At 46.6% G+C, this 17,561-nt stretch overlaps 1 protein-coding gene across 1 annotated transcript in view; it reads right to left on the bottom strand.

The window, feature by feature from the left end:
• Positions 1–8,415: 8,415 nt before the first annotated feature.
• The window catches only part of klf8 (Kruppel like factor 8), a 35,419-nt gene continuing 26,273 nt past the window's right edge, over positions 8,416–17,561 (bottom strand). Inside the window, exons 3-7 of the mRNA XM_086142300.1 lie at positions 17,273–17,524; positions 16,624–16,858; positions 15,490–15,601; positions 13,258–13,397; positions 8,416–12,139 (exon numbers count right to left, since the gene is read on the bottom strand). Of these exons, the coding sequence (XP_085998426.1) occupies positions 11,958–12,139; positions 13,258–13,397; positions 15,490–15,601; positions 16,624–16,858; positions 17,273–17,524 (921 nt within the window). The 3' untranslated portion in view covers positions 8,416–11,957. The remainder of the gene's footprint in view (positions 12,140–13,257; positions 13,398–15,489; positions 15,602–16,623; positions 16,859–17,272; positions 17,525–17,561) is intronic.

Raw genomic sequence — 17,561 nt, 5'->3', positions numbered from 1 at the left:
TTAGGGTTACAGTTAGGGTTAGGTTTATGGTTGGGGTAAGGGTTGGAGTTTGGGGTTATGGTTAGGGTTAAATTTAGGGTTTGTGTTAGAGAGAAGTCGAGGGCTAGAGATAGAGTTAGAGTAAGGGTTAGGGTGAGGGATTGGGTTGGAGTTATGGTGAGAGTTAGAGCACAGGTTACAGGGGGTTACAGTTATGGTTTGGCTTAGGGTTGACGTTTTGGGTCATGGTTCGGGTTTGCGTTCGGGTTAGGGTTAGGGTAATAGTAAGGGTTTGGGTTGGGGTTAGACTTTGGGTTGAGTCAGGGTTAGAGGTTGATTAGGGGTCAGAGTTAGGGTTGAATTAAGGGTTTGGGTTAGGGTTAGGGTTAGGGCTCGAGATAGGGCAACGGTTGGAGTTAGATAGTCATGGTTAGAGTTCAGGTTAGAGTTACAGGTAGAGTCAGGGTTTAGGTTAGGACTACAGTTAGGATTAGGGTTAGATTTAGAGTCGGGTTTTGGTTAGAGTTAGGGTCAGAGTTAGGATTAGAGTTAGGGTTGGGGTAAGGGTTGGAGTTTGGGTTAGACATTGGTTAGGGTAAAATGTAGGGTTAGGGTCACAGTTAGGGTTTGGGTTGGGGTTGAGGTTTTGGCTCATGGTTTGGGTTTGTGTTCGGGTTTGTGTTAGAGTTTGGTTAGGGGTTAAGGTTAAATTTAGGGTTTAGGTTAGAGATAAGTTTAGGACTAGAGATAAGGTTGGAGTAAGAGTAAGGGTTAGGGTTAGGGTTAGGGATTGGGTTGAGGTTGAGGTTGAGGTTATGGTTAGATCTAGAGTCAGAGGTAGACTTAGACTTCAGGTCGGGTTAGTGTTAGGGCTACAATTAAGGTTTGGCTTAGGGTTGAAGTTTGGGGTCATGGTTTGGGTTTGCGTTCGGGTTGGAGTTAGAGTTAGAGTTAGAGTTAGAGTTAAGGTAATGGTTATAGTTCAGAATAGAGTTAGAGTTAGGTTCAGGCTGGAGTTAGGGTTGGACTGAGGGTCTTGTTTATGTTTATAGTTAGGGTTTGAGTCAGGGTTAGAGTTGGATTTGATGTTTTTAGTTACATTACATTACATAACATTGCATTTGGCAGACGCTTTTATCCAAAGCGACTTACAATAGAGGACATAAGGACTGCAAATACTCTTGCAAATACAAGATGCACAGGAATTATACAGAACAGTAAGCTGGGGTTAGGGTTGTTTTTTTTGGGGTTTTTTTTGTTATAATTGGGGTTAGAATAAGGTTAAAGGTAAAGGTTTGGTTTACACTTTCGGTTGTTTTGTTAGAGTAAGAGTAAGGGATAAGGTCAATGTTTAGGTCAGTGTTAGTGTCAGAGTTCGGGTTACAATTAAAGTTATGGTTCAAGTCAGGGTCAGGATTAGGGTTAGGTTAGTAAACGTATCTTTTGATTTGATTTTAAATATACTAAATCTATCAAATCTACGAAACCATGAAAAAAAAAAATCTCACCCACTTACTGTAAATTGCAATAATTTAAACTGTAATAATTTCAGTGTACATATCTCTGCAATATTTCGTTTCACAACAGCTGCACGTACAATATTTTTTCATACACTTGTGCACTCCTTATCTTTCATTTAAGACGATTGATACTTTATTTTTATTTCATATTCTGCCTTTTGTCTAATTTTTTTTACTGTTTATACAATTTTTATCATTATTTGTTAATGTTGTGTTTTTCTCTTTTATCCAAAGAGACTGACAGTGGAGATGTCTGGGATTGAACCTGGGACCTCAGGTATGGGAAACATGAGCTACATGTCTACATGGTGATATTAATTCACCAAAAATTATTTGCAAAAATGCTCATGGATGTGGCAATGAGGATCTCTTGTTTAATTCACGCCAGATCCCTTCAAAGATGCAAAAATGCAACACAAAAATGCACAGCCTAACCCTAACTCAAACCCTAACATTAACCTGAAACCTATCCCTTACTTGAACCCGAACCCTAACCCTAACACTAACCCTTACCTCAACCCTAACCCTAACCCTAACATTTAAACCCCACCCTAAACCAAACCTAACCCTAACTCATAATGTAGCCTAAACTTCAACCCCAAACCGTACTCTCATTCTACTTCTAACTCCAACTCTAACCCTGACTAAAATCCTAATAGTAAACCATTTCCTAACCCTAACCCTGACCCTGACCTGAACCTGAATCCCAAATCTAAACCTAATCCAAACCCTAACACTAACCGAAAGTCTATCTCTAACCCTGGCCCAAACCATGAAAATAACCATGACCCTTACCCTAACAATAACCCTGACACTAACCCTAACTCAAACAACTATCCCTAACTATAACCCTGACCCAAACTCTAACCCTAACCCTTGCTCTACCCCAACCCAAACTCTAACTGTAATCCTTACTCTAACCCTAACCCTAACCCGACTCTAACCCTAACCCTGACCTAAACTTTGAATTAAATACTAACCCTAACCCAGGGGTGTCAAACTCAAATACACAGTGGGCCAAAACTCAAAACTGGGACAAAGCTGCAGGCCAACGTTGATATTTTAGGAAAAAAATCTTCCTCCAGATATATCAGTGAACCCAAACAAGTCTTGCTTAAAAACGAAATATGGAACAAGCATAGCTTAATGCTATGCAATATATAACTTAGTATTTTACACATGCAAATCCTGTTTTTTGCCTGAGGAGCAGGTGCCAGTGTTAGCGTAAGGCTGCTATGTATACTGTCTACAGAGGAGAGGGCCTTTATGGGTCCTGTTGGGATTTTCGGACCAAAACACCAGCAGAAAACTCTGGGATTGATAGAATTAGTGGTCCCTGCACTGTAGACCATCCCGGTGGGCCAGCTCTAGTGGTCATTTGGAATGGCTTTGCAGGCCAAATAGAATTATAGTGCGAGCAAAATTTGGTCCGTGGGCAAAAGTTTGACGCCAATTCCCTCACCACTCTAACCCTAGCCCTGACTAACTCAAACTCAAACTTGAACCCTAACCAGACAAGAAATTTAAGTCCTAACCCTAACTCTTACCCTAACACTGACTCTAACCCTAACCCTAACCCTAACCCAACTCTAGCTCTAAGCCTCAACCTAACCTTAACCTTAACCCTAACTCTAACTATAACTCTACCCCAAATCCAAACTTCAAACCTGACCCTAACCCTAACCCTAACTCTAATTCTAAATATTACCCTAACCATAACCCTTACTCTAACCATAACCCTGACTCTAACCCTGCCTTCAATCTAGCTCTAACTCTAACCCTAATCCAAACTCTAACCCAAACCCTATGCCGAACACTTATTCTAACCATTACCTTGACCATAATCATACCCTAACACTGACCTAAACTCTAAATCAAATGCTAACCCTAACCACTTTAACCCTAACCAAAACCCCAACACTCAACCTCCACCTAACTCAAACTCAAATCCTCAACCTAACTCTACATCTAACCCAAACCAAAACTAAAACCTTACCCTAACCCATAGCTAGATCCCTAACCCTGACCCTAACCCTGCATCTTACCCTAAATCTAACCCTACCCTTTCCTCAACCCTGACTAAAAATCAACCCTAAATCAAACACTAACTAAACTGTAACCCTGACCCTATCCCTAAGTCTTACCCTAACTCTAACACTATCCCACCGAGAACCCTAACCCTACCCCTAACTATAATCCATACCCAAACATTGATTACAACTCTAAATCTAACCCTGACCCCAACCCTAACTTTAGCCCTATCTCTAAGCCTTATCCTGACCCTGACTCTACCCTTACCATAACCCTTTCTCCTAACCAAACCCTACCCCAAATGCTTATTCTAACCCTAACCATGCCCTTACCCTAAGCCTGAACTCAAACCCTAACCCTAACTCTAACTGTAGCCCAAACTTGCATCTCAACCCTCACTCTCATTCTACTTCTAACTCGAACTCTAACCATAATTCTGACCCAAACCCTAACACTCACCGTAAGTCTAACCCTTACCCTACCAAAACCCTAACCCTTTCTCCAAACATAACCCTTACCTGAATTCTTATGCTGACCCTAACACTTACTCCAACCCTCACCCTACCCTTACCCGTACCCTAACCCTAATCCTGACCCGAATCCGAACCCTAACCCTAACCCTAACCCTAACTCCAACCCAAACCCTATCTCTACTCCTAATCCAAACTCTTAGGTAAACCCTAACCCTTACTCTAACTCTGAACTTAACCCTAACCCTAACCCTAACCCTTATTCCAACCCTAACCCAAACTCTAACCTAACTCTAACTGTAGCCCAAACTCAATCCCGACCCCAACACTCATTCTACTCCTAAATCCAACTCTAACCCTAACTAAAACCCCAACCCTTACCCTGACCCCAAGCCTAAATAACCATAAAGATAACCCTTACTCTTACTCTGACAATAACCCTAACACTAAACCTTTCTCTAACCCTCATCCTAACACTGAGACAAACTCTAACCTGAACCCAAATCATAGCATTAACTCAAACCCTAACCCTATCTATGATCCTAACCCTGACCCTTACTGTAACCGTTAATCTAACACTAACTTTAGCCATATCTCTAACCGTAACCAAAACCCAGAACTCATACCTCAAACCCTAACCCTTACTCTACTCCTAACCCTAACCCTCGAACCCTAACCAAAACCCAGAACTCAAACCCTAACCCTTGCACTAACCGTAACTCTAACCCCAACTCTAACTCTTAACCTATCTCTAACCATAACCCTAACCAGTCAACGGCAGTGCAGAAGTGCAGGATAAGCAGCAGACGATGAATAGATTGAAAGTAAACTCGGTAAATAAAATAAAATCTTTTTCGATGAATATCATTAAAAGCAAATGTATTTATAAAAATTTTGAATTTCATTGATTTTTTATTTGATTTTAGCAAATTTCATCAGGGTTAGGGTTGGAGAAAGGCTTGGATTACACGCGTTTAAAATTGAATTAATCTTAATTGTATTTAACCTACTTTAATTAGAAAATAAAACCATTTGGTCGGTTCAAATTAAAATTAAATAAAATTTGAATCAACCAACCTAAATTTAATTATAAAAATAGAAAAGTCAATTCTGTCGAGTAAATAAAATACTTATTTCTGATGAATTACATTAAAATGAAATGAAATTACATCATATTGATTGGAATTTCATTTCATTAAATTTGATCAAATGTCTTTTAATTCAATTTCGCTAAATTTCAATTTCAAAACAAACCAAAATATGGATAAGAATCTGGTTCTCAGAGTCCAGAACCTGCCGGGGGAAACGTTTCCACCACCAAAACAAACGGTAAACATGTAGTAACACGTGTTAGCCTTTATCACGCCTTGATGCCGACCGGTCAGGACACGCTAGTTAAAGCAGATACTTCTTTGGAGATCATGCTGAAGAAGAAGAAGAAGAAGAAGAAGAAGAAGATGATGATGATGATGAAGAACGTGGCTTGTTCACGGGAGCCATTCCACGCCGACGCCAAGATTTTACGAGCGGCGTCTCGGCCTGCGGGACGACCTGTGAGAAGAACCAATCAGCTTCTGCCTAGAAGCGTCCCGCCGCACTGTTCTTCTGTTCTTCTGGGTACGTGGAGAACCAGCCAGGGCAGGTTCCTCCAAGCCCAGAAGAACACGTCCTGTTCTTGTCCATTAAAGTTGGGCTACTTTTGTCTTTGAATGCTAATCATACATTAGCCGGATTAACCGACAAAAACCATCGCGACAACGTTAGCATATGCTAGCATGCTAGCATAATGGCACTGAATAAGCGAGCCCCTTCACAGTCCTGTCGTGGTGGTCCGCGCCACATAATTCATGCTAGTTTAGCCTAGCCTAGCCTAGCCTAGCGTGAAGTGGTGAGGAGGATCCGCCCGTCCTGAGCAGGCGTTGAGTCATGGAGAACGGTGAAGGCACTTCTTGAGGAACGCCCTGAGACAACCTGCAATTACAGTGTAATTACACGCTATCGCCATGGCGACGCACAGCCCCCCCCCCCCCCCCCCCCCCCCCCGCTGGAGAACCATCCTAACGAAACATTCCAGAGTTTGTTTTAGCAGAAGTAATCCGATAATCTGTGTTCATCCAGGTGGCAGTTATACGGACGCGGCCGATCAGGTCCGACGGTTCGGAGGAACGTCGTCCGACCGACGCTCCGGGAGAGGACATACCTTCACACACGGTGGTTCTGGAGGTTCTCCAGAAAGGTTCTACTCACATCCAACCTTTGGGTTCTCCATGACGGCTCTCCAGCATCTAGAGCCCTCTCAGATGGTCCTAGCGAGATGCTAGCATGACGGCTGTTCCACACAGAGGTGCTCTGTGGTTGCAGCTCCAGTCAGAACCTCTTAGGAGAACCTTCATGTGTCTCATCGCTTCTGTCCAGATCCTGCAAAGAACCAGTCCAGATGTTCCTGCAGTGACACTGTATCTGCTGATGGTTTCAGGTGGAACCCACCCAGATGGAACCTGGAACACCTGGACACCACATGTGGGAACTTTAGAACCCAAACATGGACTTTGCAAATGTTTCACCAATGTGGTACCTTCTTGTCCACTGAAGGTTCTCTGTCCTCTGGAGGTTCTGAAGGAACTATTTTGAAAAATACAGGACAGGAAGTGCAGAAAATAGACTGTAGCCAATCAGAGGCGGGGGGAGGCGGGGCTTGGGAGGCTGGAGAACATGTTAAGAAGAACACCTGCACATACGGAGAACCCTGGGTTCCACCTGTGACCCCGAGGGGGGGGTCTAATCCATCTGGCTGTGCCCGCAACCACTGAACGTGTGTGTGTGTGTGTGTGTGTGTGTGCGTGTGTGTGTGTGTGTGTGTGTGTGTGTGTGTGTTAATAATTATCCAGGTCATGAACGTTGGAGGCCATAAACCAACTTAATACTCATACAATAGTCATACACACTCTCTCTCACACACACACACACACACACACACACACACACACACACACACACACACACACACACACACACACACACACACACTCCTGGTCCCGGCCAGTCCTCCTGCTCAGGTGTTCCCGCCGTTGACAGGGCGCCCCCTGATGGACAGAATAGGGACATAAATTCTCTTTTATTTTAATGTAATTATTTTGTTTGATCTGTTTTCTTAATGAATAAAATATAGATATAAATATGAATATCCCGATATCATATCGGCATAATGACGTCACACTAGAATATTCATTTAAAGTACTTAATAGTTTTCCTTTAAATCTTGTATCAAATCTACAAGTTTCTGCGTATTATTTTTCCACTAGAAATTATTATTATTACTACTAGTATTATTACTAATCAAAATATTTAACAATATATAATATAATAGATGTATTATCATAAAAATAATCATTATTATACGTATTATTTAAAACTATAAAATATTAATAACTGAAATCGTAATAATGACCATATTAATATTAGTAATAATATCAGTCAATATTAGTAATAATAAGGAAACATAAATTAATAAAAAATAAATGAAACAAATAATAGTAATAAAGTTTGAAATAAAAGAATATAGATACTACTACTAACAATAATAATAATAGAAATAGTAGCAATAGAAATAAAAACATAAAAAATAATTGTTATATTTTAATAAAAATACCTGTGTAATAGTTACCATATTCAAACATTGTAAAAACTCGACAAACGTTACCACTGAAATAATAAGACTGTAATAATAGAATATTAGAAACAAAAGAAATAATACTAACAGAAAAAAAATAATGGTGTTTATGGAATAATATAAAATAGTTATAATAATAGCAATATCAGAAATAATAGAAAAATAATAGAAATGATGAAATACAATAGGAATTAAAACACAAAATAACAATATTGGAATAATGATAATAATAATAATAATAATAATAATAAATAACCAAATTAATAACTGAATTTCTATATGTTGTTTGTAACATAAACAACCCTTCATCAGAACGGGCGCCCTGGTCGTCTCCGTCTCCTTTCCTTCCCTGCATCGTCGTCAACAACCAGAAAATAAAGACCCCGGAGACGGCGGGCGGGTAAATTGCACCAAAAACATTTTATTCTATAAAAGGGGGGAGGCTGGAGGGGGGGGGGGGGGGGCAGGAGACCCCACTTTGAAACAGGAGTTTCAAAAGGATCCCGACTCCTCACACCTTTGTTCTGTACAAATAGAAAAGAAAAGGAAAACAAAGCCCAGAGGAGAAGAAGAGGAGGATGAGGAGGAGGAGAAGTACTGCAGACGAGTGTACTGTCGGGAGGAAAACTGCATTGCACTGAGTAGACGGAGTACTGGCCCGAAGGTTACTGCATTCAATGGAAACACAGGGAGCGTGTGATTGGCCGGAGGAGAAGCACCTGGAGGCCGGGGGGGGGGGGGGGGGGGGGGGGCGCGTATCCCGGCAACAAGACCGGGGGGGGGCGGTACCGATCGGCCCGAGGGAGACGATCGATAAGTTATCTATAATCCAGGAAACGGAGGGTTGGAGATCCGAATCGGTGAGGTCACATGACCCGCGGCCCCCTAATCTGAGTCAATCCAGATTATCGTCATCACATCTCACAACGGGCTGATGCTTGGCTGAAGGTCCAGCCGGACGCAGACAGCAGGGTCGGTCCAGGACCCGGATGAAGTCCACATCACAGATTATGAAACCAGGACCCGGATGGAGGCCTGGATTATTGACCCGGGACCCGGATGAAGCCCGGATTACAGATTGCCGTGTGCAGATTAGCTTTAGAGCTCTGTGGTTGGACGATGAAGAATCGTCTGTTTTAATCTGTGATGACTTCATTCAGATCTCACACACACACACACACACACACACACACACACACACAAAAGGATGTAAGTGCAAAAGGTCTTTGTTGGTTTGTTCATTCGTTCATTCATTCGTTCATTCAGTCTTCAATCTGGTGACCCTGAATAACCCGTTCATTCTTGAGGTCACGCGATCATGTGACAGGAAGCAGGAGGTGGAATCATCTGGCAGACGAACCCCGTTAGCTTCTTCCTCTGCTTTCACATGCACAGGCTCACGCTAGGGGGTTAGTCTACGCTAGCTTGCGGGCTAATCCTTAGGAAATGGCGCGGCTAGCAGGCTGGATCCCTGTACGCGGGGAAGTCACGACCTAGCTAGCTAGCGAGCTAGCAGAGGCAAAGTATGGACCAGGCTAGCTAGCGGGGAGGTTTCGCTAAAGTCGACCCTCCTCGCCGGTTAGCTTGTAAACAGGTAGACTTACTCATGTTGCTTCACCTAACTTGGCTTCAAGTTAGTGTTTTTGTCTCTCCACAAAATTAGCTTAGCAAAACACGTTGCAATTTTGGCGTTCCACCGGAGCCACTTCTCGGCTACCTTCAGAACCGTTTGTCTGAAGCTAACGAGAACCCGGCGAGAACCCTCGCTAGTGTTGTAGCATCCGTGATAGCTTTACTTGCCCTCTGCTTCAGGACGCAGACGCCTGTGTAATTTAAGGCTATTCATATTTAGCACTTGGAAATTTGAGCTTATCAAGGTAGCATTCTGAGCTTCGCCCATTGCATGTGACGCATAAGCTAGCGGTCCTAGCGCGGTGACGGCGTGTTCCTGTGTTAGCATCTCCAGACTCAGGTGGAAAGATGAAGGTGTGTGTGTGGGGGGGGGATAAAAGCGATTGTAGCTCCTGCGTGACGAGCTAGCGCAGAAAGCGCTAACATGCTGTTAGCCGACTGCTGCTCTTGTTTTCTTAAAGGTCCTATGCGGAAATATTTGTTCTACAAAATAAGGTTGTGGGGGGGCCGGCGGGGCGGGGGGGGGGGTTCCTCCCCTCCTCGGGAACCCCAACGTCTCGTGCACGCACACACGTGCACACTCACGCACACACATGCTCACCAACATCACGAGAAGGAAACACAAGAGGGCTACTCTCCATGCAACACAAGTGTGCACAACACAAGTGGGACCAAATATATATATATGTATATATATATATTTTTATATATATATATATATGTGTGTATTTTTTTAAGAAACTACAAAAAAAACAACAAATGTCATATCGGATTAGAAAAAAAGAAGAAGATGAAGAAGAAGAAGAAGAAGAAGAAGAAGAAGAAGGGGCAGGAAGCAAAGGACCTCCTCGTTCACATTATCTAGTCAGTGTTAAAAATAGAAATTCACCCGTTACATTTACTCTGCACTTTCTGCTTATATACATTTATATACAGGAAACTCTCCCGCTCGCCTCCCGACGTCGTCGTTTACAAAAGACAGGGAGGAGAGCGGCGATCGGATGCATAAACTCTTCTAGAAAGATGTGCTTAGTAACGTTTGTTTTGTTTCTCAGCCGGAGCAGGCGGGGGGGGGCGAAGGGGGCGGGGCCTGTGGCGGATGTGGGCGGGGCCAAAAGCAGAGAGGCGCATCGGCCCGCCGACAAAAACAAAACCCGGAGCGGGAAACTGGGGTTTTATTTTGAAATCCACCACTTCCTGTTTGTCAGCTGTACGGCGGCGAGCACGGGTTCCACTTCCTGCTCCGCCCCCGGCCTCTAGAACCTTCTAGAGCTTTTATTTTCTGTTTACGTCTTATTTTGAAAAGCCTTGGTGTCGGTGGGGTGGGGTGGGGGGGGGGGTGGGGCGCCGCAAATAAAACCCTGTTTTCCGCAGCTGGCGTTTGGGGGCGGAGCCTGGAGCGAGGTCTGCGTTATGTTGCATAACAGGAGAACCCTGACGGGATCCTATTTGTGGAGGCGGGGCCTTAAGGAACGCTAATCTCATCCACTTCTAGAGGCAGGAGGCGGAGCTGCGGCTGGACACGCCCCCTCTCTTAGCCCCGCCCACATCTCCAGACAGGAAGTCAGTTCTCATCATTCATTCATTCGTTCATCTATTCATTAAGGGTCAGGGGGGCGGAGCCTTTCCCCGCTCTCACAAGGGGGCGGGGTTTAACCTGGACCCGGCAGCTGTCAATCATCCAGGCGTTCGCTCTCTCATCTGCAACGATGGACAGTTGGAGTCTTCAGTGGACCGATGAGATGCAGAACATGGAGAACCCTGGTAGAACACAGAGATCCTTCTAGAAGCTCGCCTTCAGAGAACGGGTTTCACGCCAGAACCAATCAGAGCACGTGAGATCTCGGGTTCCACCTGGAGACGTTCCACGTTCCACCACTCGCCGGTTCCCAGAAGCAAGATGTTCTTCTGACAGCCTCCCACAGGAGGGGGCGTGGCCCCGCCTCCCCGGGGGCGGCGCTCGGCCCTGATTGGCCCGTTTTCGCCCTTTTCGGATCAACTTTGACTATTAAGGCTCGACGGGCGGGAGGTCAGGAACGTCACACACACTCACACACACTCGACTATTGATTACGTGTCCGTCCCCGAGGAACACAGACGCCAGGGGGCGGGGCTTATTTTCATCAAACAACAATGACGGGTTTACAAAGAAAAAGAAATACTGTTTTTTCTCGGGGGGGGGGCACGGATAACAGGAAGTGACATCACCGGCGTCGCCTCAGCCGCTCACGCCGTGTAAACGCGCCGGTTGTTTTTTTTCTGTACTTATCCGTCCATCGCCGTGAAATAAGCGTGTTCGTGGTGGCGAGGGGCGGAGCCACAGCCCCGTCTCCCCCCCGACCAATCAGGAAAGCGGCCGACGTGGCGCCCGGCGCGTGACCCCGCCTCCGGCTCGAGCCTCGATGGATAAAAGAGCGCGCTCTCGTTCCTCCGCTTCCTCCTCCTCCGGGTGTCAATCACAGGAGGGGGCGGGCCGGCGGCGGAGGTCAGGATGGCGGCGGCGGCGGCGGCGGCGAGGAGGAGAAGAAGGCTGGACGGCCACGATGAAGACCATATCTGGGGGCTCCAGGGGGGAAGGTGGCGGGAGGGGGGGAGGATACATCACAGGTTTCCATGGTAACCAAAAAGAGACACGCCGCAAGGGGGGGTCGGAGGTCACATCATGACGTGGCGGCGGCGGTGCAGCGACAGGTGGTCGGAGCGCGAGAAGGAGCGGTCGCACTCGGTGCAGCGGAAAGGCTTGATCCCCGTGTGCTTGCGGAAATGGCGGGTCAGCTCGTCGGAGCGGGCGAAGCGCCAGGTGCAGCCCTCCCAGGTGCAGTGGTACGGCTTCTCTCCTGCGGGGACACGAGGCCGGCGTCACACACGCTACACGCTACACGCTACATGCTACACAGCGGGAGCCACGGCGGTAAGAGTGACGGTTGCCGAGCAACCGCTGCCCGGCAGGGCCTTTGTGGGCAAAGCAAAAAAAGGAGGGGGTGCTGCCATCTGCTGGTCAGAGGGGGAACTGCAGCTGTGTGTGAGTGTGCGTGAGTGTGTGTCTGTGTGTGTGTGTGTGTGTGTGTGTGTGGGCGTGTGTGTGTTTCACCTTCAAGTGTGTGTCTCATCTGTGTATTTCGCCTGTATGTGTGTGTCCCACTTGTATGTGTGACTGCGTGAATGTGTCTCTTACCTGTGTGTGTGTGTGTGTGTGTGTGTGTGTGGGCGACTGTGTGTTTCACCTTCGAGTGTGTGTCTCATCTGTGTATTTCGCCTGTATATGTGTGTGTCCCACTTGTATGCGTGACTGCGTGAATGTGTCTCTTACCTGTGTGTGTGTGTATGACCTGTGAGTGTGTGTGTGTGTGTGTGTCTCACCTGTGTGAGTGTTTCACCTGTGTGAGTGTTTCACTTGAGTGTGTGTGTGTCTCACCTGTGTATTTCACCTGTGTGTGTGTGAATGTGTGTGTGTCTCACCTGTGTGAGTGTTTCACTGGTGTGAGTGCGTGTGTATCTAAGCTGTGTTTGTGAGACTCCTGTGTATTTGTGTGTCTCACCTCTGTCAGTGTGTGTCTCACCTATGTGTGTGACTGCGTGAATGCGTCTCTTACCTGTGAGTGTGTGTTTAACCTATCAGTGTGTGTGTCTGACCTGTGTTTTTCACATGTGTGTATGTGTGAGTCTGAGTGTGTGTGTGTGTGTGAGTGAGTGTATGTGAGTCTCACCTGTGTGAATGTTCACTAGTGTGAGTGTGTGAGTATCTAATCCATGTGTGTGAGACTCTCCTGTGAATTTGTGTGTCTCACCTCTGTCTGTGTGTATGTGTGTGTAAGTGTGTGTGTGTGTGTTTGTATGTTTCACCTGTGTGTCTTTGTTTGTATCTAAGCTGTGTGTGTGAGACCCTCCTGTGTTTGTGTCTAACATGTGTGTGTGTGTGTGTGTGTGTGTGTGTGTGTGTGTGTGTGTGTGTCACCTGTGTGTATCCGTCTGTGGGCCTTCAGGTGGGAGCTCTTGGTGTAAACCTTCTTGCAGCCCTGGTAGTCACACATGTGGATCCGCCGCCGCTTCACGTCTGGAGAGTCGGGGTCCACGGGCTCCAGGTCCATGACCGAGCTGGGGGCGGGGCCAGGGAGGGGCGGGGCCGGGGAGGGGCGGGGCCAGGGAGGGGCGGGGCAAAAGGGGCGGGGTCAGAGAGGGGCGGGGCAACACACAAGGAGTCATTTCAACATGTCTGAAGAAAAACATTACATCCTGGCACTTTCAGCTCATCTTTATCTTCATTAATGTTACCACATCTGACATTTAATGAAAAAAATGAAACGCTGCATTTCCTTTGTTGAATTCTAAACTTCCTGCGTTTTTTAAAGTGGGGCGAGTGACGTCATCGATGACGTCATCGCCCGACACCCCCGCAGCTCGGTGCGGGTGCAGTTCCCCCCGCGGCCACCAGGGGGCGGCAGAGAGCCACCGCACGGCGCCGTGGGTGGCTGAGAATTACAATTAATTATGTAATTTTCGAGTTAGTGGAAAGAATGAGGAAATTTTAATTTGATATTAATCTCTTCCTGGTTTGTTGTATGTTTGGAAAGGAAAAATGAACGTCATCAATGCAATGCAATGTAATTAAATGTAATAGAGCATGATCCAATTACACTTGTGTTTCTGGGGCGACACGCTGACCCCTCGACCCCTCGACCCCTCGACCCCTCCCACCCCCGGCTGCCCTTTGACCCCTGAGAGACACACACAGAAGAGCAATGCTTCCATCAGCCACCTGCATGGATGCGCGAGTGAATGGGTGAACGAGCGACGGGCCGCCCGCCTTCACCCCGTCACCACAGGGTTAAAGGTTGCCATGGAAACGGATCCACAGCATCGCCACCTCTTGAGGAGGTGTGACGGAAAAACGGGGTTACGCAAGCTTATTTACAGCCAAGCCCGCCCTGCCTAGCAACACACACACACACACACACACACACACACAAACGCACACAAACACAGACACACACACACACACACACACACACACACAGACACACACATCTGAGATAACTGTCAGACCCACACCCTGCCTTTCAGTTGGGGTTAGGCAGCCTCGCCCTGTGGGTGGGGCAACATGAGCTCCATCCTAATTCAGTAACAGGCTCAATGGACGCACACACACACATACACACACACACACACACACACACACACACACACACACACAGGTGAAACCACCCAAACTCAATCCTTCAGCGGCCTCCTTCCTAATCTTCCCCCCGCAGCCTTCAGCAAGTAACAACCTTTCACACTTTGGGTGTGTGTGTGTGTGTGTGTGTGTGTGTGTGTGTGTGTGTGTGTGAGATGCAGCCTGGGCGTCTCCAGTGTACGCAGGGTTACATAAGGTTATATAAGTGTCCAGTCATGGCTACACTGCTGTAATGTAATTAGTCAGGGGGCTGCGGGCGAGGGAGGAGACACACACACACACACACACACACACACACACACACACACACTGAAACAAGAACAGAATCTGAGACTCACAAATACACACTGAAATGCAGAAAGACACACACACACACACACACAGGCTGTTCTGCAGAGGGAAAATGCTGTTTGACCTCATTTTATCATGTTTTATCTTCTAGAGTACTTCAAGTACTTGGTTTCTGTGTACTTGTACTTTCACTGCAGTTTGTAGGAAGTTAAAGGAGTAAAAGGATGAACACAGGAACACAGGACGCTTGTAATCAAAGAGTTATAAAAATTATTTTCTCATCAAAACTCTTTAAGAAAAAAAAGGTAAATAATGTGGTCAGAAGGAAAAAATATCAAAAAAAAAGAAAAGCATGAAAAACATAAATTTAACAATAAATAAACAAAGAAAAAAATATCAGGAATATTTAAAAATATTTAAAAAAAATCGAATATTTCAATATTTTTTGATAAATCCGATTTGAAAAGTGGAACCAGTAAAAAAGAATATCAAATAAAATGTCATATAAATGTGTAAATTGTATCTCAATATAAATAGTTAAACGACAGTTAATACGATATTAACTATCGGGGGGGTTCAAAACAAATGAGAACCCAGGTGGCACGTGTGTGTGTGTGTGTGTGTGTGTGTGCGTGTGTGTGTGTGTGTGTGCGTGTGTGTGTGTGTGTGTGTGTGTGTGTGTGTGTGTGTGTGTGTGTGCGTGTGTGTGTGTGTGTGTCTCACCCTGCGTCCAGGCTCTGGGCGCTGAGGGACGCCGAGCCCGACTCGGTCCCGCTCTCGGCGTCGCTGTCGCTCTGGAACTCCACCGGGGACGTGGAACCGGGCTTGATGCGGACTGGGGGGCAACAAGGGGGGCAAGAAGGGGGGCAACAAGGAGGCAACAAGGGGGGCAGGAGGAGGAGAAGAAGAATGGGGGGCAGACAGGGGAACAGCAGGAGGTTAATAACATCTGAACTAAGACACTGGGATTCCAACCAGACAAAGATCATGTGTGTGTGTGTGTGTGTGTGTGTGATTCTTCATTCATTCATTCATTCATTCATTCAGTCATGGAATAAGTATAATTATTAGTTGTTATATATTTGTTATTATTTACCTTTTTTAAATGTATTTGAATGGTATCAATTTATTTGAATATGTAATTAATTTAATTATGCGTGCGTTTGTTTTATTTTATCTTTTAATATTCATGCATTTATGTGTTATTTGAATATTTCTTGGAATATTAATATTTTTTATGATTTATTTGAATGTGTTTTATTTTTTGATGTGAATCCACATCCTATTGATGAATCAATAACTAATAATCAGCAGAGCTCAGGATGATGTTGAAGAGGCGGCCTTTCAATCCCACCAATCAGAGGAGGTGATGTCACCGGGTCTGATCAGACCTATCAATCACACACACACACACACACACACACACACATGCCTGTTAAATAGTAACACAGCCGTTATACAACTTCTCAGGAAGTGATCACTGACCCTGGAGTCTGAAGTCACACACACACACACACACACACACACACACACACACACACACACACAAACACACACACATCCTGCTGGTCAAAGTGTTCAAAGTCTAGAGGAGGAGGTGACACCACCAGGAATTCGGGTGGAGTTTGTATGTGTGTGTGCGAGAGGTGGGGGGTTTACGCACACACACACACACACACACACACACACTAAAAGGAGCTCTTTGTCTCTGGAGACAATGAACCCTCCTCCTCCTGGTCCTCCATCACCCCAGGATAAATATGACCTTCCTCCTCCTCTTCTTCTTCTCCTTCCTCTCCCTGCTAAACCTTCTCAGGTAAAGCTTCTCCTCCTTCTCCTCCTCCTCCTTCTCCTCACCAGATCCTTCTGAGCGTCCGTCACTTCCGATGAGCGGCACGGTGATGGCGGCGGTGGCGACGCCGTCGGTGGGCATGGCGGTGTAGACCACGGGCAGCGACTGCACCACCACAGGGATGGTCTGCAGCTGGCCCACCTTACTGGGCATGCTGACCGAGGGGATGGTGTGGATCACGTGCAGGATCTGCTGACCGCCGGCGCCCTGCGTGGCCAGGATGGAACCCGGGGAGAGAACCTGGGGAACGGGAGGAACATGAGGAACGTTAGGAACGTGAGGAACGTGAGGAACATGAGGAACGTGAGAAACCCGAGGAACGTGAGGAACGTGAGGAACATTAGGAACATTAAGAACGAGCGGGACGGGAGGAAAGTGAGGAACATTAGGAACCCGAGGAACATGAGGAACGTGATGAACGAGAGGAACGTGAGGAACATTAGGAACGTGAGGAACGTGAGGAACGTGAGGAACGTTAGGAACCCGAGGAACGTGAGGAACCCGAGAAACCCAAGGAACATGAGGAACGTGAGGAACGTGAGGAACGAGAGGAACATGAGGAACGTGAGGAACGAGAGGAACATGAGGAACGTGAGGAACCCGAGAAACCCGAGGAACATGAGGAACGTGAGGAACATGAGGAACGTCCGTTACCATGGATCCGATGGACTGGACCGACGACGGCACCGGGGTCGCCGACAGGCCCGGCTGGGCGGCGGCGGCGGCGGCGGGCGGAGGGTTGACGGCGGCGCCGGAGGCTGGGAGCGAGGAGGGGCGGGGCTTGTTGAGCGACAGGTCCACCGGCTCCGTCTGGTCTTCGGTCGCCGGCGACGACGGCTCCATCTTGCAGCCGTGAAGCTCCGCCTTCAACTCGGACGCCGCCGAGAGGTCGCCGGCGTCATCGGCCTGCAAGGGGACAGGAAAGTACCTCAGAAATACTCAG

This window comes from Fistularia commersonii, chromosome 35 (assembly GCF_037954325.1).
Source record: "Fistularia commersonii isolate RoL2024-O1a breed Wild chromosome 35, RoL_Fcom_v1.0, whole genome shotgun sequence".
Classification (NCBI taxonomy): Eukaryota; Metazoa; Chordata; class Actinopteri; order Syngnathiformes; family Fistulariidae; genus Fistularia; species Fistularia commersonii.
The sequence above is the reverse complement of the archived record's forward strand: the minus strand, read 5'-3'. Positions and strand labels throughout refer to the sequence as shown.